The sequence below is a fragment of the Chrysochloris asiatica genome, unplaced genomic scaffold, assembly GCF_000296735.1.
Source record: "Chrysochloris asiatica unplaced genomic scaffold, ChrAsi1.0 scaffold00136, whole genome shotgun sequence".
In the NCBI taxonomy this organism is placed as follows: Eukaryota; Metazoa; Chordata; class Mammalia; order Afrosoricida; family Chrysochloridae; genus Chrysochloris; species Chrysochloris asiatica.
In genome coordinates this window covers 9,216,913-9,239,514 of record NW_006408654.1, presented here as the reverse complement: position 1 = coordinate 9,239,514, position 22,602 = coordinate 9,216,913, and the positions used below count along the sequence as shown (strand labels likewise).

At 34.9% G+C, this 22,602-nt stretch overlaps 1 protein-coding gene across 2 annotated transcripts in view; it reads left to right on the top strand.

Annotated features, from left to right (window-relative positions):
• Positions 1-19,969, top strand: part of PLOD2 (procollagen-lysine, 2-oxoglutarate 5-dioxygenase 2) — a 113,090-nt gene extending 93,121 nt beyond the window's left edge. The window contains exons 12-20 of one of the 2 annotated variants that reach the window (XM_006869864.1): positions 5,514-5,639; positions 8,405-8,546; positions 9,744-9,806; positions 10,972-11,085; positions 16,045-16,110; positions 17,321-17,425; positions 19,095-19,241; positions 19,370-19,495; positions 19,665-19,969. In XM_006869864.1, the coding sequence (XP_006869926.1) occupies positions 5,514-5,639; positions 8,405-8,546; positions 9,744-9,806; positions 10,972-11,085; positions 16,045-16,110; positions 17,321-17,425; positions 19,095-19,241; positions 19,370-19,495; positions 19,665-19,820 (1,045 nt within the window). In that variant the 3' untranslated portion in view covers positions 19,821-19,969. The remainder of the gene's footprint in view (positions 1-5,513; positions 5,640-8,404; positions 8,547-9,743; positions 9,807-10,971; positions 11,086-16,044; positions 16,111-17,320; positions 17,426-19,094; positions 19,242-19,369; positions 19,496-19,664) is intronic. The other variant, XM_006869865.1, reaches the window with a different exon arrangement.
• Positions 19,970-22,602: the final 2,633 nt, after the last annotated feature.

The window sequence follows — 22,602 nt, the reverse complement described above, 5'->3', positions numbered from 1 at the left end:
TTATATTAAAACCTTGAGGTACATACAGTGGTTTATACTAAAAAATCAGGTATTACTTTGTGATGCTAATCAGAACATTGTTTTTACCACATCATTGAACCAACTTGATGGCACTTGTCAACAACAATTTTATTAAAGATGTTTCAGTATATTGGGAAGTGCTTCTTTAATGATTTTGATACACAGAAACGTATACTATGTACTATATATTAATACAAAAGTTTGACTGACTGATGTTAGATCCTAACTATGAGTAACTGTTCTGCCTTACATAATGCTTGATTTAAAGACAGATTTAGGAATGGAATTTGTTCATAATGCATGGACTGCTTGTATGCAATATGTTCTTTTCACAATACCCAAATCTTCTAAAGTCCATTTTCACAAATCATGTGGCTCTTAAGCAATATGAACTTTCTAGTTAACACTCAGCGATACAATTTTCATTTAACTGAGCTGAAATGGAAATATCACCATGTTTATGATTGTATAATATTAATCTTCACTAGCACTAGTTACTCCTCGGAAACCCTATACAGAGTCATTATGAGTCGGAATCGACTAAATGGCATACAACAACAATACTACTGTTGGAGTCCTGGTGTGACATAACAGGGTAATGCACTGGACACCAGGTCAGTTTCAACTGCAAAATCTCACCAGCCACTCATTGGAAACCCTATACAGGTTTGCTGTGAGCGGAACCAACTAGACAGCACGTAACAACAAAAGCAATTACTACTGTTACTTAGTAATTGCTGTTATTACTGCTTCTGATATTCACCTTTAATGAATCTTACTAAATTGCAAGGATTATTCTAAGTATGTATATATATATAAATTGTGTTTATATATACATATATATAAATATATATATATAAATTGTGTTTATATATACATAAATTGTATATATATATGTATATATATATATACACAATTTTCTTTTCTTAATGGATAACATACTTAGTTGATGACTATTTTAGTTTTTTGTACAAAGCATGTGGAAAATCTATTGTGCTCCATTCACCTACTCTATAATGCAATGGAGTCCCGGTGTGGCACTGTAGGATGGGCACTGGACTGCTAACAACAAGTTCAGCAGTTCAAACTCTCTTGGCACTGCTTGGAAACCCAGTGCAGGGTTAATATAAGTCAGAACTGACTTCGATGGCTTCTAACAATATCATGATACTAGAACTTGACAAATCAGTTTTACCTCACAATTTAAGACTTCTCAGAAACAATCTGCATATAAACTTGCATTCCTTGGAAATGATGACCTATAAATTGTATTTAATTTTCCAATGCATATGGATAGGGATTTCAAAGGCAGTTGGATTGCAAGAAATATAGAATAAAGTTGAAATTTATAAGTCATAAGACCTAGCAGAATTCACTAATATTTTCTTGAGTTTGCAGTCTAAATTTTTCTTAATTTGATCAAAATACAATACTGTGTAATATACATATGTTTTTAATACTATTTGTTGTTGTCATAGCAACCCAAGAGCAGCTGGTGGGTTTGAACTCCTGACTTCACAATTAGCAGTCCAGTACTGTTTTTATTTTATGACACAATGATAAGATTATTAATCTCATAGTGGGAGTCCAGGTATGGTGCTGTAGGATAAGCACTGGACTGCTAACCACAAAGTCGGTGGTTAGCAAACCTTGGAAACCTTATACAGGGGTGCTATGAGTTGGAGTCTACTTGATGGCACTTAATAACAACAAGCGTCTTGTTGTTGTTGTTAAGTGCTGTTGGGTCGATTCTGATCCATAGTGACCCTGTGTAAGGTTTCCAAGGAGCAGCTGGAGAGCTTGAACATCAGACCTTGCAGTTTAAACGACTTTTCAGTCTGATGCATTAGCCCACAGTGCCATACCAGGACTCTTCATAGAGAAACGTTTTATGAATATAATTTATTTAACATAATCCCCTTAGTGTTAATGTGATCTTTTATCCCATCTAAAAATAAAGTTTCCTGATACATAACCCAATTGTCGTTTTGGAGCCTTGTCTGTTGTTGTTGTTAAGTGCCATCGAGTCAATCCTGACCCTTAGTGACCCTGTATAGAGTTTCCGAGGAGCGGCTGGTGAGCTTGAACTGCCGACCTTGTAGTTCAAATGGCTTTGCAGTCTGGTGCATTAACCCACAGCATCACACTAGAATTCCTTGTCTTTTAGAATGTTAGTAAAACTCAGTTTTTGTGTCTAATTTTAAGTATCATATTAATTATCAAAGATTTTTAGTTCATTTTACCTTTTGGTTCTTTCTTCTATATCCAACCTTTGGTTTCCATAAGAAATTTATGTACACAAGTCTTTGGTGAGATTTGGTAAACGTATTGAAGGCTAGAGGTATCATGTGTTAGGATTGCGACTTAACAGAAACTCATTTGCTGCTTTCATCATCTCTTCATCCCATCTCTGCTATTTGCTGTCTTTATCTAGGTTTTACTCTCTAAATTCAGTAATGAAATTCATCATCTCTCAGCTGTTAGTCGTAAATTTTTATAGTCCCAAACATTGAAGTAAATAGCAAATGAATTTGTGTTTTACAAGTTTCTAGATCTAACCTGTTTTTCGAGGCAGCTGGGATTATAAATTTCAAAGATTTTTTTTCCCCTATTAAATATTTGATATTTCCAGTTATTGACACTGAATAATGTAACACATAGATCTTAATTTTGTATTTTCAATATCATATATAGTCTAAACAAAACAAAATAAAACTTTCTGATTAATATTTTACCTTAATAGGAATTGGGAAAAATTAACCTAAATTATTATTTTGCATAATGCGTATTTAACTATTTTGTTTCACTTTTGTATTTATAAGAAAAAAAAGGCCCACCTGGCCTTCACAAAATTGGAGTGTTGTGAACTAGGCTTTTTGTTGTTGTTGTTTGTGGCACATAGTCTATAAACTTACTTTTTTAGGAATTGTGGGAGCTTTTCTTAAAAATTAGATGATACCACGACAGCTCACTTCATTTTTTAATTTTTTAAAGTTTTTATTGTGAATTGAGTGATAGTTTACATGGGACAACATCAGCTTTACAGTAACCCCATCGTATTTTGTTTCATTGCAATGATTACAGTTCCCTCCATGCATCATCATTCAACAGCATTTGCTTCCATTTCCTCTGTTTTTTTGTTTGTTTGTTTTTTGGAAGTACACCGGAAGCACTCAGGAATATATAACCATTCAAACAACCAAAGGATACGCCCCACAAGCCTGACCCCTGGCTGTGAGCATACAGCCCCTCTTCCTCCCTGAGTCCAGAGTCCCCAGCTGCTCCATCTCTCCATATCATCTTCTCTGCCTCCATCTCTGTCCTCGCTGCTGCTTCTCTGGATAGGGTCCTGTACTCTGCTCTTCTCCCTTGATAGTCCCAGGGTCCTCCGCTCCTGGACTGCAAGATAAACTACTCCCCTCCTTTTGTTACAAAATGTATACCTTTATATTTGCATCACTCACAATCAGTCCTGATAGCAATTATTCACTATTGAACCACAAGAGTCTTATCACAATCTCCTTTCATCAGCCCCATCCAGACAGGTTGGAAACTACTCAGTGGAGATTCTACCTTCCCCCGCGCCCTCTGGAACTAGGCTCCCTCTTGAAAGCTTGTAAGCCAGTCACTTTGTGTCTTTGTAGCTGCCCATTTTGGGTAGCCAGTGTCTAAGTTGCTCATCTCTGTCAACCCTGTGTACTGACAGGGTGGGAATGATCCTCACTGTAAAGATTTGTTCCCTCTTTTGAGCTACTATATCTATAAGTATAGGTCAAGTTCATCAAATTGTAGCAGATTACTTTTTTTTTCCTCTTCTTTCTTCCTCTAGTCAAGTTCTGATCATCCAGCCATGGAAGCCAGGTGAAATGGGTACTATCTGCTAGTATGGGTGTTCTTGTGTATATCCCCTCACTTCATATCAGCTGGATGCTTTACTCTACAGTCTAGTTAGCCCTCTGTGGCATATCCTTTGTCCCTGGGCTCAGGAATCCCCAGGTCTCACCATACTACTGGCCAACCAGGTCTCAATCCAGGTTGACAGTAGTCTACTGTAGTTCATTTCATATTTGAAAATTTCTTAGAGGAACATCAGATTTTTTTCTTATTTGGAAAATGTAAACACGTTATAAAGTAGACTTCTTTAAGGAGAAATCAAGAGTCCATGTGTGGTGCTGTAGGATAAGCACTAGACTGTTAATCTCACACCCACCAGTCACTCCTCAGAAATACCATAGAGAGTCATTATGAGTCAGAACCAACTCAACAGCACTTACCAACAACGCCATGGAGAAATCTGTCATGTTTTGAATTTATAACATGTACTTGTCTCAAAGGAACCACTTTCTCGGGAGGTAATAAAGTAGAACAGTATGTCAATTATCCTCTACTTTGTTTCCTGAAGTAGTTAAAACCATAACTAAACTCACTGTCATCAAGTTGATTCCAACTCACAGTGACCCAATATAGGTGTGGCACTGCAAAGTTGGTTTGAGCCACAAAGTCAGCGGTTCAAGCTCACCAGCAGCTCCTCGGAAACCCTATACAGGATCACTGTGGGTCGGAACCAACTCGATGGGATTTAACAACAACACAAATCTTTACAGGGGCAGGCAACCTCATCGTTCTCCCTTGGAATAGCTGGTGGGTTTGAAATGCTGACCTTTCAGTTAACAGCCCAACACCTAGCTCATAGCCTAAAGAACAGGAAAGATGTGCTTGGAATTTCCAGAGCTAGCTTGCTATAGTCATATATATATTTAAAATTATTTTTAAAAATGAAAACTTGCTTTAATTTGGGACTAATTTTTTTTTTTTTTTAACTGACCTATTTATAGAGTAAGTAATTAGTTGGGCAATTTACAAATCCCTTAGCCCATTTTCATTCTTCTTTTTAAGAAACTCAATAACGGCTACCTTAATTTACCATGGCTATTCTTTCAGCCCAAGGAGCTCTGGTAGCGTAGTGGTTACGAATCGGGCTACTATCCTTAAGGTCAGCAGTTCGAAACTACCAGCTGTTCTGCGAGAGAAAGATGAGGCTTTCTGCTCCCGTAAAGATTTACAGCCTCGGAAACCCTGTTCAGGGTCGCTATGAGTCGGAACTGACTCCACAACACATCACCACCATTCTTTTTGCCCAGTAGTAATAGGAATATTTGACTATAATTGGCTTAATTTCTGACATACTTAAATTAAATTGAAATAGAATTTAAAGTAGTTTAACTTTTTTAATGTATGTTCCTTTTCAACTTCGTTTTTATGCTTTCCTAAGTATTTTCAATTACATTTTATTTTTCCTGTACTCTCTTTAAGATTGAAAATTAGTGTACTCCTATACAATAGGTGTTGGGAAGATCTTCCTCTTGTTATTTTACTTTTTTGGGGAATATTAAGAGGTATGTTAGCTGTCTTACTAAGCAAAAAAATATACCATTTATTTTGTGGTAATTAAAAATGAATTAGTTATATGACTTATTTCCTTCTCTCTTTAGAAAAATTATTGCTCCTCTGGTAACTCGTCATGGAAAGCTGTGGTCCAATTTCTGGGGCGCATTGAGTCCTGATGGATACTATGCTCGATCTGAAGATTACGTAGACATTGTTCAAGGGAATAGAGTGTAAGTACTCAGTTTAATTTTAAATGTAAAATGCCAGGATCTAAAGATGTGATCATGCTAATAATATTACTTGACTGTGTTTTGGGGTTTTTTTTTGCACATCTTTTTTGTTTATGTTCAATGAAAATGTTAGGGCCTGGATGATATTTGGTACCATGGAATCAATAAAATATATGTGCATAACTAATAATATTTTTTAAAAACTTTGCTTATATGGTTTGAAGTTTTCAAAAGAAGAAGCTCATTTTATTGTGAGAGATACAAAGAGATAGTTATGAGTAGATATCTTCTTGTCAGTAGAAAAATAATACACTTTAGTTAAAGGCTTGCAAAGTAATTTTATTTTATCCAATTCATTTAGTGGCCAAGATGAGGTTGCTCTGATACCTCTAAAAATTATAGATAGGTGAACATATCAGTAACCCCAGATTCTCGATTGTCTGAGGTTTTTTTTGATAAGTAGCTAATATTGTGCTTTAAAGTTCAGTTTCTTTACCAATAACTGGCATGTGTTCTAAAAGATTTGAAAATAATATACTTGCTACCAGGTGCAAAGTGGATCCATGATTGATACTTATTTTAGAGAACACAGTTTATATTTTAAGCTACAAAATCATCACTATAGAAATCATCTTGCTATCATGGGTATCATCAGGGTAGAATGCCATTTTTCCCCCCTAAACAGTAAACCTAGATGGTATTCCTAGTGTGGTGCTGTAGGATAAGCACTGGACTGCTAACCACAAGATTGGTGGTTCAAACCCACCAGCTGCTCCTTGGAAACCCAATACAGGGTCGCTATGAATCAGAACTGACTAGACAGGCCTTTATAGCAACAACAAGAAGCATAGATTATGGCGACTATATGTCCCTAAAAGCTCTGCCTTAGTTCCCAGATGTGTGTCCAACCAAAAACATACTGTCACAATTACAGGTATCTACTTTCAAAGTTAGAAAATAAATCGCATATTCCATATGAACACTTAAGTAATCAAAGGATGTTTTGCTTATGAAAGTATAGAAAGGTTAAATATGACTGATGTAAGTATACGAAAGGATTTTTTTTAACAGTAATTAAGAAGCATGAAACCTGAGAAAACACTCCTAAGATTATATCCTGTACTTTCAAAATACTCCTGTTGACTCTGGGATTATTAGTATAGACTAATAATTGTCTTGGTTTGCAAATAAGGGTTCACAGAACTTGGATAGAAAAACCATGTTCAATTAAGTTGCCTTAGACTCTGGTAATATTCTGTCCAACCTTCTCTTATTTTTTTTTAAAGTGTAAGGAAAAATTATGGTATAAATTTTTGATCCAGTAGTACAAGAACACAATTGATGTAAAAAAAAAACCCCAAAAGCTATGTAAAGGAATGACATCTTATAACAAATATATGTATGTGTGTTCATACATATATATGTATATATTTTTCCCTTCAAAATTAAAACACTGCACATTCTACCAGTGATGAATTTCTCCATTCAGCTGGCACATTGTATACTTCTTTTTAAGGCCATTTCCTTTGAGTCTGGTCTAGCAAGGCAAAATGATATATTACTTTTAATATATTCATATAATTGCATTTCTTTGGTAAAGTTTCTCCCTTGCTGTTTCTTAAAAAGCAACAGAAACCACTATTCAAGCAAAACCTTATAGTGGTTCTTATAAGATGCTCTTAGCAATGAGTCATGTTCATGGTGAGGAGGTAGGCACAGAAAAGAATGAAGGGCAAAGGAAAGTGTCTCCCAACACTCCTGTGCTTCAAAGTACACTTCTTTATGGTCATCCTCTTTCTGCAAGGATTTGAGATACCGTACGTAATGAGCTTCAAGGAGATATCTTTTAAGAGAATTTTAGGTTATATTCAGTAGGATGCTGGTAAGTGGCTAATAACTAGATTTTAGGAATTAAACAAAACAATACACTAAAAATCCACTGTCATCATATTGATACCAACTCATAGTGACCTTTACATAGGATTTCAGAGATTAGCACTCTTTGAGAGCAGACAGCATTATCTTTCTCCTGTGGAGCGGCTGGTGGGTTTGAACTACCAACCTTAAGGATAGCAGCCTAACACCCTAGACCACAGAACCACCTTGACTCTTTAGGGTGCTCTGATTTGTCGCATTTGCCAGTATTGTGATATAAAAATTTCAGTATTCTGATGTGAAGTCACTAAACATAAACTTCAAAAAAGATGTTAAAAATCAGCTCTTGGGATCATTGTGAGCTTACTCTTGCATGCCACAGATTGTATTTTATTATTTTTGGTATCAATTGCTTTACCTTAAATGGGAACAAATTCTGTACAATAGAATATTATTTGCTTAACTGCAACAACTAAATGAGGAATGATAGGTAAAGTGGCAAACGGATTCTCAACACTTTATTTTACTGAAATTTATCTAGAAAAATGGTGAATCTTCTCTTAAATCTCAAGTAGTGCATACCTATTAATTCAATTACTTTGCAATTTATTTTCATAATTTCTTGTGCATGCTATATAAAAGTAAACCAGAATATGAAGTACTCAGATTTAAACATTTTAAATAAATTTGATACTTCAGAATTTAAAAAATCACCTTCATTTAGACTTATATGTATATATGTCAAATGTCATTAAATGTGTTGCGCGTAATTTATTCAGTAGTGTATATATACAAATTTTAGAAACATGCGTAATATTTATAGTCAAAACTTTACATTTAAACATTTTTTGTACTTGTGGTGTTTTGGACTATCTTTTCTTTACTTTTAGAGGGATATGGAATGTCCCATATATGGCCAATGTATACTTAATTAAAGGAGAGACACTCCGATCAGAGATGAATGAAAGGAACTACTTTGTTCGTGATAAATTGGACCCTGATATGGCTCTTTGCCGAAACACTAGAGAAATGGTAAGGTATACCATGATGGCTTTTTTGAATGTTCTTACAACATGGCTTGCTTTATCAATTGTCATGTCATTGTTTTTGATGCCTTTTTTCTTTCTAATATGAAAGTACTGGCCAATTTTTTTGGTTATGTATTGGAAAACTGGGAATAATTTTAGAAAATAATTTGTATTTACCTGCAAGCATACAATTTAAAAATGGAAAATTTGATTCCCAACCTAATTCATAAGCAATAGGAGGTTTTCAGTAGTAAGCATGGACCTATTAACAAATCAACTTTTACAGTTTTTGGAGTTCAACTTTATTTTCATTTGAAAATCTGTAGTGAAACTTAGGCCAAATTTGAATTAGTTGCAATTCTGATGAAATGATTATTTATATATTTAAAAAGTACACATTTTTATTTGGAAATAAGTCAATATGTTTTCTCTAAGTAGATGCATTTTCATAGTATTATTACCTTCCCTATTTTCAAAAAGAAGATTCTGAACCACTAAGTTGGGAGAAGGATTAAGATATGTCATATATTTAATATATATGAAAAATTAATAATATGTTGCTATTCTACAGCTATAGTTTTATAAATGCAAATGACCATAGAAAATAGAAGTACCATTTAAAAATGTATAAACATGTCTTGAGACATATTTAGATGATGGTCTGTTTTAAAAATCATTTAGCTATTTTATTTATAAATTACATATGCATAAATTATATGCACAAGTACAACTTTGGGGGAAAATCAGAAAAGTTGGCAAGTATTTATTTTATTAATTTTCTTAGTTTAACAAGGCATGTATGTTGTTTTAATATATTTGTTTCCCTACAACTTTATGTGCATAGATACACTGAATATCCTCAGTACCTGTGATTGCAATTTGTGCTCATGTTTGGCTAATTTGACCCAACAGTGCATCCTGGAATGGCCTCTCGCCTACTCATTTTTTTCTTTTTTTCCCCTTTGTCTTAATTTTATGTCTACTGAAAGTTCTATTAAAGAATGAGCTTGGAGTTATGTTTTAGTTTAAAAAAAAAAAAAATGACAGAAGAGAAAGGACTGGAGTTGTTCTTTATGTTTGTGCTATAAGCTTTGCTTGTCCTGCATGCTGTCGATGGAGGGCATTTCAAAATGTCAGCTTTTGATCAAGGGCTGAGAGAGAGTATGCAGGTCAACTTACCTAATGCTTCTCTTCATTTTAGACTTTACAAAGGGAAAAAGACTCCCCTACTCCGGAAACATTCCAAATGCTCAGACCCCCGAAGGTGTTATTTTTATTTATTTATTTATTTTGTTTATATAATTAATAATAGATATGGCATATATGCTAGCACAAAAGTTCCTTAAGAACTTTCTTTCCTTTTAGCTTGGTAAAAATGTTGGTATTCATTGGTTCTTAATTGGTATATATGCATGTGTGTGTGCCTGTGTGTGGGTGCCTATTTGCCCATGATGTTCAACTCTTGTTTCGTCAGAAGATTTACATTTGATACTTGGAAGGTGAGAAAGCTAAACATAAGTCATTTTTACTACTTTTTCTAGCCTTTTATTATTTTTTCCCCTTTATTTGTGAGCCGCTATTGTTAGTGCCGTTGATTCAGTTCTGACTCATAGCAACCCTGTATAGGGTTCCCGAGGAGTGGCTTGTGGGTTGGAACCACTGTCTTTGTTGTTAACAGTCCAGTGTTTCATGTACAGTGCCACATCAGGACTCTGAGAAGCTATATGAGTACGTATAAGGTATATCTTGAATAAAATGAAACTTGAATGCTTACATTATTTTCTTTTAAAAGTAATCACTAAACTTTATACCATTAAAACAGGTACAAAAGGAAAAAATAAAAAACATGCCGTGGTTCTGTTTGTTACGTTTATTTGGTTTGAGACATACATATGAAACTTATATTCCTTACTTACCTTATAATATATAAGTTTTACTAATTAACTCTGCTCAGTTTTAAAATATCAGGAAAATAAAAGAATGAAATCGATTGATGAAATAATATTGAATTTTCAAATTTCAAAACTGTGTTTTTATCTTCTTTGAAATGGAAAGAAGACAAAGGAGGTATACAGTTCATAGCATTATTGTGTCTCAAAAAATGTTTCTGCTTTCAAACAGGAATTTCTTTTCTGAAGTCTCCATCTAGAATTAATGAGAAAGGGACAAAAACAATCCATTCTTCCTCTTCTATTTTTCAGTTCAGTGTGAGTGCTACCAATTAGTTTTGTGTGGTGTCTGAATTAATAATTAATCAAAATTTCATTTACTTCACTCATGCATTTTTTTAATAAAACTAAAAATGCAGGTTTATGAACAAAATATAACATTTGAAGCCATACCTCCTTTTTTTTTTCCTAACCGTAAAATTTGTTTTCTTGTATTTTTCTGTGGGATTGTTAATTTTTTTTTTTTTTTTTGATACATAGGGTGTATTTATGTATATTTCTAATAGACATGAATTTGGAAGGCTGTTATCAACAGCTAATTATAATACTTCCCATTACAACAATGACCTCTGGCAGATCTTTGAAAATCCTGTGGTATGTACAACATATGCAACTTCATATTTTACTTATTTTCATATAACTAAATGGATGTAAATCAGTTTGAGTATTAATATAAAGCTGTTCAGTGACTTTTTTAAATGATATAATTAATTATATTTCATGATGTTTAGATTGGATCTCAACTTGTCCAAAAGAAATCTTTTTATTAAGACACATATTATATTAGAGATAGGATTATCAATTCCTTTAGTTTCTTCAAATATATCTGTTTTTTGCTTTCAAAAGTAAGAACTACTCCCCCCCCCCCATGTCTTTGCTTGAAGGCTTTTTATTGTTGTTGTTAAGTGCCATCAAATTGATTCTAACTCATAACCACCCTGTGTAGGTTTCCAAGGCTATAAGGTGAGGAAGCCTCATGTTTCTCCTGAGGAGCCACTGGTGGGTTCAACCTGCCAACCTTGTGGTCTGCAGTCCAGTGCTTATCCTACAGAGCCACCATGCTCCCATTGAAGGCATAAGAGTTTAAAAAAAAAAAAAAAAAAAAAAAAAGTAATCATTTCCAGAAGTAAAATATAATCAAGAACCAATGGAATCGAGGGACTAAGTCCAAGTTGCACAGAAGGCATCGGTGAAAAACATGGTTCCAGGAACTGACAGAATAGAAGTTGATGTAGTATTAGAGTTGTTCCCTTGTCTATGGCAGGAAATCTAGAAGACAACTACCTGTCCAGTTAATTGGAAAAGATCCATATTTGTGCCCATTCCAAAGAAACATGACCCGATAGAATGAAGAAATTGTAAATGTCATTAGTATCACAAGCAAGTAAAATTTTTATGAAGATAATTTTAAAAATTTTTGGTAGTACATCAACAGGGAGCTACCAAAATTCAAGCTGGATTCAGGAGAGTACATGCAACTAGGGGTATCACTGCTGATGTCAGATAATTCTTTTCTGAAAGCAAAGGATACCAGAAAGATGTCTATTTGTGCTTTATTGACTATGAAAGGAATTTGACTGTGTGAATCATAACAAACTACAGATAACATTGTAAAGAATGTAAAGAACACTTAACTGTGCTCATGAGGAACATGTACATAGTCTAAGAGGCAGTTATTCAAACAGAACAAGAGAATAAGGTACAGTTTAAAATTAGGACCAGTCAGTGCTGGAGTTGCATCTTCCATCATACTTATTGAATCTGTATACTGATGAAATAATCTGAGAAACTGGATTACATGAAAAAGAATGTGACATCAGTTTTGGAAGAACCTCATTAACAACTTGTTGTGTGCAAATGACACAGCTTTGCTTGCTGGAAGGGAAGAGGACTTGAATTTACAGATGAAGCCTTCATTCAGTATGAATTACACTTCAATGTCAAGAAAACAAAAATCTTCACAAGTGGACAAATAAATAACATTATGAAAAATGGAGAAAAGATTGAAGCTGTCAAAAAAAAAAAGATCAAAGCTTTCATTTTGCTTGGATCTTCAATCAGTACTCATGGACGCAACAATGAAGAAATCAATATGCATTAGGCATATCTGCACAAGACCTCTTCACAGTAATAAAGAGCAAAGAAATAAGTTTGAGGACAAAGGTGCACTTGCCCTAAGCCGTGGTATTTTCAGTCACCTTATGTGCGTATAAAAGCTGGATGGTGAATATACAAGACCTCTGAAGAATTGATGGAGAAAAATATTGTAAGTAACATGAATTGCTAAAAGAACAAACAATTCTGTCAAGAAGCAGAGCCAGTATGCTTCTTAGAAGGGAGGATGGTCTCTCATACTTTGTGCATGTTATCAGAAGGGACTAGTCCTTGGAGAAGGCTATTATGCTTGGAAAAGTGGAAGGTCAGTGAAAAGGAGGAAGACCCACAATGAGATGGATTGACATGGTGACAACAATGATGGGCTTAATTATAAGGACAATTGTGAGGTTGGTGCAGGACTGGTGCAGTATTTAATTTTGTTGTACAGTGTTTTCATGAATCAGAACTAGCTAGATGGCCCTGAAAAACACCCAATAAGAGTAAAGGCCTCTATTGTCTTGAGTAGACTTTTGGTGGAATTATGGTTATCAAAGACATTTTTGGTGGGGGCTCTGAAGGATGTGAAGAGAGCTGTAACAACAGAGATGGTGCAGATGGGGAGAAGCAGTGGCAGAGAAATGGCAGCTTCAGATCTAGGAGACCAGCATGAGAGAGCAGGATAGTCAACCAATGGAGCTGGAGTCCAGAGTACCTTCAGTCAGGAGACTTTCCTGTGAAGTGAGTTACATTGGGCACTTGTCAGTGGAGTTAGGCTTGCTGACTGACAGTGAGCACCTTCAGGCTTAGGCTACTGGCAAAGTAGGGTGTTTCTAGGCACTTATTAATAATGGTAACTTAACATTATTATTAAATAGTGGCTTTGTAACATTTACCTGAACAGGGCAGAACACACAGCTGGCTCAGGAACCCTGAGAGGTTGAGAGGCCAAAAAAAATAGGAAACATAAGCTGGAGACAAGGAGGATGAGAAACAGCTGCCTCCATTTCATAGGATAGAGCTATGACCTCTGGGATCTCTGTTGAGGCCACAGCTTCTTAGGGTTAAAAGAGTCAGATCCTCACCAATTCAGTTCTGTGGGACTGTCTTGCATGGTTGCCAAGATGATGGGCCAGATCTACTTACCAAAGTTGAGGGGGCAAAGCTGCCATGCACAAGAAGACAGAAGAATAGAGCCTCTCAAAGCCAAAAGAGCGGAGCTGCCATTCAACTGGGTCTGGAAGGTGAATCTGAAGCTCAGAGTCAAGGGGCCTCCACTTAGAATTCAAAGAGCATGATCAATACGCAGAGTTTAGAGGGTAGAGCCTTTACGTAAATGGTCTCAGAGGACAAAAGATTATTTTCAAGCCCTGCAAATTAATGTAACTTGTTCTGTTGGGGTTTGAATTTTCTTGGTACCTGCTTTCCTTTCTTTTCGTCCAATTTCTCCCATTTGCAATAGAAATGTTTTCCCTGTTCCTCTTCCACCATTGTACTTTGGAAGCAGATAACTTGTATTTTAGATTCACAAATGAAGGTGAACTTTGTCCCAGGATGAAGTTGGGACTTGGAATTGATTTAAGACTTTAAGGATGATATGATTTAGTGAAAGTGTTGTTTTCTTTGTGACAAGGACATTGATTTTGGGGGAAGCATAGAATGGAATGTCATGGATTGAATTGTGCCCCTCAGAAATATATGTCAGTTTGTCTGGGTGGTGATTGTAAGTAATATGGCAGTTTTGTATTCATGTCGTCATCCCAGTGATGAGATCTGATGTGATCAGCCAATCAGTTGTAAGTGGGTTAGGGTGGAATGCAAAAACCTTTCACAGTTCACAGCTCTGATCCAATGTAAGGGGAGTTTTCTTGGGGTGTGACCTGCATCACCTTTTATCATAGCAGAGACAAAAGGAGAGAGAAGTGAGTAGAGAAGGAGGAATGTAGGTACCATCAAGAAAGAAGATCTGGGATAGGAGCTTTGAACCTACAGACCCTGCACTGAGAACTGTCTACACCCAGGGCAAGATTAACGCCATGACACATGGAGATCTCTAAGAAATGCCAGGCCCACAGATGTTGAAAGGAGACAAAGACTTTATCCCAGAGTTAACAGAGAGTTAGAGCCCTCCGCTAGAACTGGTGTCCTGACTCCAGACTTCTGCCTCCTAAACTGTGAGAGAATAAATTCCTGTGATGTTCCAGCCATCCACTTGTGGAATTTCTGTTATAGTAGTACAAGAGAACTAAGAAAAAAATATCATGAAATGATATTCTGAAATATTATGGCTGATTACTTACTTTTCACTTTTCCAAAATTTCTACAAGGAGAACGAATTGCTTTGGGAATCATAAAATGAATGAATGTTAGATGGAATAATAATGATATAGTATGATAATTTGATCATTATTTTTAATTACTGTGGATAAGTGACAGGTGTTAAAGAATTTGAAGTTAGCTTTGGTTTCTCCATATGAAAGGTAGCTGAGTTATATATTTCAGCAGAGATTTTAAAAACTAAGAATGGCATATAAGTTATCAGAGACCCTCTGAAATTTGGATTCACCAAATATATTACAGAAAAATACTCCAGACATATTTTTTTATTGGGGTTATTTTGATCATGACTCAGTTCTTTTCTGGGTTTTTAACTTTGTAAAAAGAAAGTGAACAATTTTGTTAAATGATCTTAGCACTTTTAAGGAAATATTGTTTTGGGATACTTAAATCACTCTACATTTTAGCATATGCTTTCTAAATATAGAGTTTTTAAATAAAACACTTGACACTCAGTAAAATGATTCCTTAGTTTATGTTGGAAAAATTGATGTATCCTTTTTTGTGGTTTATGTTCTAGAGTTTGGTCACAGGGGAGAATCCCATTCGTGAATTGGCATAATAATGAGCCTTTTGTCAGCAGAAAGCTCTTTGTTTCCATTTCAGTTATTGAAAAAGTGAAACTGTTAGTAAACCCCTGAGCTTTCCCTGATACATATTACTAAGTGGTCAAGGCAGAAAATCCAAATTCATTTGAAAAACAAAAATTAATTTTAAAAAGTTCACTAAAGAAGAATAAGTAAGACTCTACTTAGTTTTTCAATTTTTTTTCAAATATATATATGGTAGGATTTTGTTTATTATTTTTTACATTTATGTACACATGTGGATACATAGAAAGCAGCGTACAACTCTAATCACTAAAGGATTAGTCACTTTTTAAATGTCTGGAGCTTAAAACTTAATAAATAGCCGTTTCATGTTTTATAGAACAATGTGAACATGTGCATAATCAGGCAAAAATTAAAACTGCTATCTGCATGTTCTTCTGTTTGCCAAATCACATATAGTCATTTATAACTTGTTAGAGCAGTTTGTAAAATGCATCTACTTTATGTTATAATAAGGTATTTAAAAGAAAGGTATTTGCTTTAATGTGTGTAATTTATTTATTTATTGTAGGATTGGAAGGAAAGGTATATAAGCCGTAACTATTCGAAGATTTTCACCGAAAATTTGGTTGAACAGGTTTGTAATGATTATTACTAGGTGTAAAACATTTTTGTTACTTTTTCCACCATATTAATGTAGTCGTACTTTCGGCACAATATTATGAAAGTGGAGAAAATATAGGTGAAATTCATAGGGTCAGTTATCAGACAATTTTAGCAATCACATAGTTATAAAAAATATGGGCCGTAGATATGAATAATGATCTTAAGATAATAATAATTAATTATAAAACTTGTTTTTAGTAGACTTCCAAGAGGTAAAGCTCTCCCTCACCAAACAACCCACTGCCACTGAGTTGATTCCGACTCGTAATGATCCCATGTAGGGTTTCCAAGCAGGAGTGGACAGCCTCATTTTTCTTCCATGGAAGAGATGGTGGGAGCTTTGACCTTGTGATTAACAGTTTAACATGTCTTCAGCAGCATCACCAAGGCTCACTTAAGGCTCTCTGGAACCACTAAAAAGGAACCATGGAGAGATCATTGATATGGATCTCTTGCAATGAAAGCTTATCCTTGAAAGAAATTGAACTCCAAGAGTATCAATTCAGAGAGGTTTATTACATTTATAATAAAGGTGACCTTTATTATAGGGTTCAAAGCTATTGCTACTACCTTATTTCAGAGTCTGTAAGATGTCTTCAACTAATGCACCACTATTTTATGTACCATGATAAACCAAAAAACCTGTGACGTGTTTTCTTATCACTTGGAATTTACTTGGTATATATTGAAAGCTATTTTAGACTTTTTAAGATGTGTTAGCATGCATATGACTGACAGTTGTGTACAAAGCAAGTATTCTTTTCAATGGCAAGTCACAGTCTAAATCTTTTAAAAGATGTTTCAAAGTGCAAGTCAACAAGTGAAGCACCAACTAAACACACACAGACACAGTGAGGACAGAATGAATAGTAGAACAAATGTACGTACACTTTGGCATTACAACTCCAACACATAATTGGAGTGTTGGAGGCGTAATGACTCCAATTGCTTGACTGAATACAACCCTAATACACATCTGGATTTCACAGGTGTTGAAATGGGGATGCCTTATAAACCAGTATTGTTTGTAACAGCATACGTCAATAATGTTGGACAAGCTTTAAAAAGCCATTTAAGTGAGATCACTGTTTGAATGTTATGTCCTATTAGTTTAGTAATACCATTTATTAATTCAGAGACCCATTGTGTTATTCTTCTAATGGTGATACCATATTTTATAGCCTTGTCCAGATGTCTTTTGGTTTCCCATCTTTTCTGAAGAAGCCTGTGATGAATTGGTGGAAGAAATGGAGCACTATGGCAAGTGGTCTGGGGGAAAACATCATGTAAGTTTTAATTTCACATAAAAAAAGGAAGTGTGTGTGTGTGTATAGATAATCAGTATTCACAGTATTTTTATCATACAGTTCTGAGTCTTGGATCTAAATGAAACAGTGAATCCGGGTGTCAGAAGAACTTTGTTTTAGGTTTAATTCTGTCACTAGCTTATTGTTTGGCATCCTCGTGTGGCATTGTGGGATAAGCACTCAACCATAGGTCGGTTTGAACTGCAAGGTCACTGATTCAAACTCACCAGCTACTTCTTGGAAACCTTATACTGGGTCGTTATGAGTTAGAACCAACTCAACAGCACTCAACAAACAAAAACAAAGCTAATTGTTTAATATTCAAAGTGTTATTTACTCTATCTAGCTCTTGATTTTCATCTGTACATATAATTAATTGCACAAGTGTTGTACAAGTGGTCTTGCTAAAGATCAGTGTCCTGAAGCTGGAGGTGGGAAGCTAAGATACATGTTTACTGTGTGATATTACTTTTCTCTAAGGCCGCTATTCATTTCCTGTATTTCCACATGGAAATATGTTGGTAAGTGATGTCGGGTCAGTTCTGACTCACAGTTACTTTGTAGAGGGTTTCCAGGAGCTGCTCTGGGGCTTTAGCTATCAACCTTGCAGTTAGCAGTCCAGGGCTTCACCTGTAGCACCACACCAAGACTCTCATGGAGCTATAGTGTTTTAAAATACCCTAACAGACCTTATCTGGTTGATTGCCCAAACTATTTGTGTGTGTGTAAAAATAGAAAGGAGGGATCTAATTGAATACTTTTGGTGTAATTCAGTTTGCATGAACATTCAGTGTCAACACTTGGCAGGAAGCATTATTGCTAGTTCATTGTATTTCCTTTCCTCTGAGAAACCACAGATGCTAGCTCCTTAACAATACTGAGAATTTTAGTGATATACCCTGGGAAATCACTGCCTCTAGTCAATTAAAGCCCCCAGCTAGCTATCTGATCAGAAAGCAGAAAGTTCAAAGTAATAGAGAAAGAATTTCGAACAGCAGGTTATGTAGTAATAAAAAGAAACCTTTGAAGGATTTTGGGTGCACAAAATGGAAGTAAACAATATAGCAGGGAAAGCTTGTTTTCAGTGGCAGGTAATCCAAAGAGCATATAAGTAGATTCTGAACATACAAAGTGCCTGAGATCCTGAAGGGCAGTTACTTAAAAAGAGAAAGCAAATTTTATTTGCTGTACATTCAAACCTCAAATATGCATGAGATATAAGGAGCTCTGGTAGCGTAGTGGTTACGAATCGGGCTGCAAACTGCAAGGCCAGCAATTCAAAACTACTCACTGCTCCGTGGGAGAAAGATGAGACTTTCTGCTCCTGTAAAGATTTACAGCCTAGGAAACCCTGTTCTGGGTCGTTATGGGTCAGAACCGACTCGATGGCACTTAACAACAACAACAACAACATAAGTAGGGTAAGAATCCACTGACTTCAATACTTTGCTTCATGATTGATAGATTTACAAAGCCATGTTAACTGAGTTATTTTGATAGTTTTGCAACTAAAGAAGATGGCATGCTGTATTTGAACAATTGTTATTTTTATTGGCTATTATGATATTATGGTTGAAAACTACCAAAATAATCAAAATGTGAATTGCATGTGAACTGTATTTTATGAAGTCATTAACACTGTTTCTAGGATAGCCGTATATCTGGTGGTTATGAAAACGTCCCAACGGATGATATCCACATGAAGCAAATTGATCTGGAGAATGTATGGCTGCATTTTATCCGAGAGTTTATTGCACCAGTTACACTGAAAGTCTTTGCAGGCTATTATACAAAGGTATTAATACAAAGGTTTTCCTTTCATGCCCTCTCTATCCCTACCCACCCCACTACCAGTCATTAAACAGATGTACTCTTCTCAGTTTTATTAATTGCAAATCCACTGGCTTACTTTGAATTTTTTAGGGGTTCGCATTATTGAATTTTGTAGTAAAATACTCACCTGACAGACAGCGTTCTCTTCGCCCTCATCATGATGCGTCTACATTTACCATCAACATTGCTCTCAATAGTGTGGGAGAAGATTTTCAGGTACTTGAGACTTCTATTCTTGAAACTTTAGAAGAGAAATATATGTCATTATGAAAAAGAGCTTTTGCCTTGGTTTCTTTGTAAGATTCTTCTTAAATGGCATAATTTGAATTTTGCCATTGACTACAAATGAAAAATAATAATCTGATACATTTCTTTGTTCTTTTAGGGTGGTGGATGTAAATTTTTAAGGTACAACTGCTCCATTGAGTCACCACGTAAAGGCTGGAGTTTCATGCATCCTGGGAGACTCACCCATTTGCACGAAGGACTTCCTGTTAAAAATGGAACACGATACATTGCAGTGTCATTTATAGATCCCTGAGTTACTTCCTTTTCATTGAATTGGACTTTCCTTTCGGAATGAGTGCCTGACATGAGCATGCCTTTGAAGCTGTGCTTGAGAAGATGAGAGGAATATTTCAATAACTTCAACAGAACAACTTTACTTTGGACCAAATATTTGAAAACTTTATGTGTGTATATATATATATATATATATATGTGTGTGTGTGTGTATATATATATATATATATACACATATATAAAAGTTTTGTTTTTCTTAATGTCTGCTCTGAGCCTTAAAACACAGATTGAAGAAAGAAAGAAAAGAAGAAAAAGTAAAAGAAAATATTTATTTTTGTCTTACTGTCTCTGAGAATAATGACAATTTTTAAAATTTGTATTTCAGTGGATAAATTATTCAGGTACAAATGTACACATAACAAATGAGACTAATTTTAAATTGCTTTCTTATTTAAGAAAAACCTGAAATGAATTTTATTTATCATCATGTTGTAGGGGGCATGTAGACAAAATGGACATTAATGAAAATTGGCAGTTCTTGAAATCATAGACTGTTAGGTTTTTGTTTTTATATTTGTATTAGAAATCAAAACTTATGTTCCTTCAGGTGTCCTGGAGCATCACTGTAGGATAAGCACTCGAATAGCAATCTTTAGGTCGTTGGTTCAAACCCAGCAGCCACTACTTGGGGACCCTATAAAGGATCACTCTGAGTCGAAACTGAGTAGACGGCACTTAGTAATAAGAACAAATGTTCCCTCAGATGAATTTTTCAAGGTGGATTATTTTAAATAGGTACTTGGATATAGGAAAGCATACACCATTTCTTACATTGTTCCAGACCAGTAACTGTCTCTAACTTAAAAAAAATATTTTCTAATTCTAGAAAATGGAAAAAAAATATTGAAATTAGTAGTGTGTTTTTCTTACTTTTTAAGTACTTGAATTTTTTTTTATCAGGAAAATAAAATTGTTGAGCCTTTTTTTCCTTTTTCTCTTTGTCTCTTTCATATTTGTTTTTAGGGGTAGGTGGGTTATTCACATTTTTCTCTTTCCTGCATAGTCTCCACTTTATCAGTCTTAACTTTCTTTACCTGAGCTTTAACCCACTTTTAAAAAACTTCCCAATCACAAAAACATTTGTCAACTTTATTTTTCATTTCTCTGAATGAGGTTTAAATATTCTTACTGTTGCTACTGTTTTTAATTTAAAGGTTACACTTGAAAAAAGTTTTAAATCATGGTGCCAAAATTTATGTTTCTAACACCATGTGTTAGAAAATTATGAAAAATAAAATAATTTAAAATAAGCTTTTGTTATTTTCTTTGATGATTTATCTTTAGAAGTTAATGTATGATAGAGTCAATAGAATGAATATCTGGATATAAAAGGTTATGATGTTTTTAGTTTAACTCAGTACATTCAGTGATATCATAACTTATTAAAATGATTTATTGGGAGTCACGGTGTGGTGCTGTGGGCTAATGCGTCAGATTGCAAAGTTGTTTGAACTGTAAGGTCAGCGGTTCAAGCTCACCAGCTGCTCCTTGCAAACCCTATACAGGGTCGCTATGGGTCGGAATCGACTTGACAGCACTTAACAACAACAACATTGTAGTATAAAATCTTAAAGGTTAAAGTGACTAAGGATATGACATAGCTTATTTTGCAAGTGAGGAAATAAGGTCAAACATTTGTTGAATATATTTTTATGTATTCAAGAGTGATTTTGTAGGGAGCACAGTGGCTCTCTAGGGTAAACACTGACCTGTGAACCACAGAGTTGTCAGTTTGAAGCTGAACAGCCGTTCCTCAGGAGAAAGATAAGACTTTATGTTTCCAAAAAGATTTACAACCTCCAAAGCCCTATACGAGGTCACTATGAGTCAGAACCGACTCAACAGTACTTAACAGCAACACTCAAAATAAATTCCTATTATTCATCAACTAGATGGAGGAAACATTTTAGGAGTTCCGTGTGAATTATATTAGTATACTTCAGGAACGTTATTGAAAATATTTAACAATAGGCATTGTATGCAAACCAATCAGAACAGACATTGTTAATAGGTAGAGCCTTATCAAAGCAAGACAGCTCAATGTCTCCTATTATTGAGAGGAGAGATATCTCCAGATTCTAGTCCTTTTTAATTGGTGTACACATATGTGTATGTAGTGATTTGTTATTTCATGCCCCCTTTTTTTAGAAATTAGGCAGTTAACCAAGCATAAGTATGATTTTTTTGTCTTTTCTGTTGTCTCAGATTCAATGAAATAATAATTTAAAAGATTTAATAAGAACAAGTTATAATTAGTGAAGGGAAGCGTAATATTTTTACATGAGTTGACCTGAAAATTTAAAAGCGAATTAGGCGGAATTAGGGCTAGATGGAGAAAGCTGCTGTTTGAAATACACTTGGCAGAGGAATGTTATAGGAATCACTTCTAGAGTATTGTCCATTTATTTGTGGAATATCATGACATCTCTCAAAAGAATTAGAGCTCCTTAATATGTATATAGCTGCAGTTTATATTGTTGAAAAAAGGTATTGCTTTTTCAAAATTCTGGCATGTGACCTATAGGTTTATTTCTATTACCGAGGCCATATTTTCAAGATAACTGATACTTCTTTGTTTTCAGTTTTTATATTTGGATCACCAATAATTATCAATGTGTCTTGATTCTTGTTTGATCAATTTCTAACTGGAAGTTGGTAAACATTTTCATGGTCTTTGGCATTAATGGCTGGTCTATAAATTTGAATAATAGTCGTATTAACTAGTCTTCCTTGTAACCATA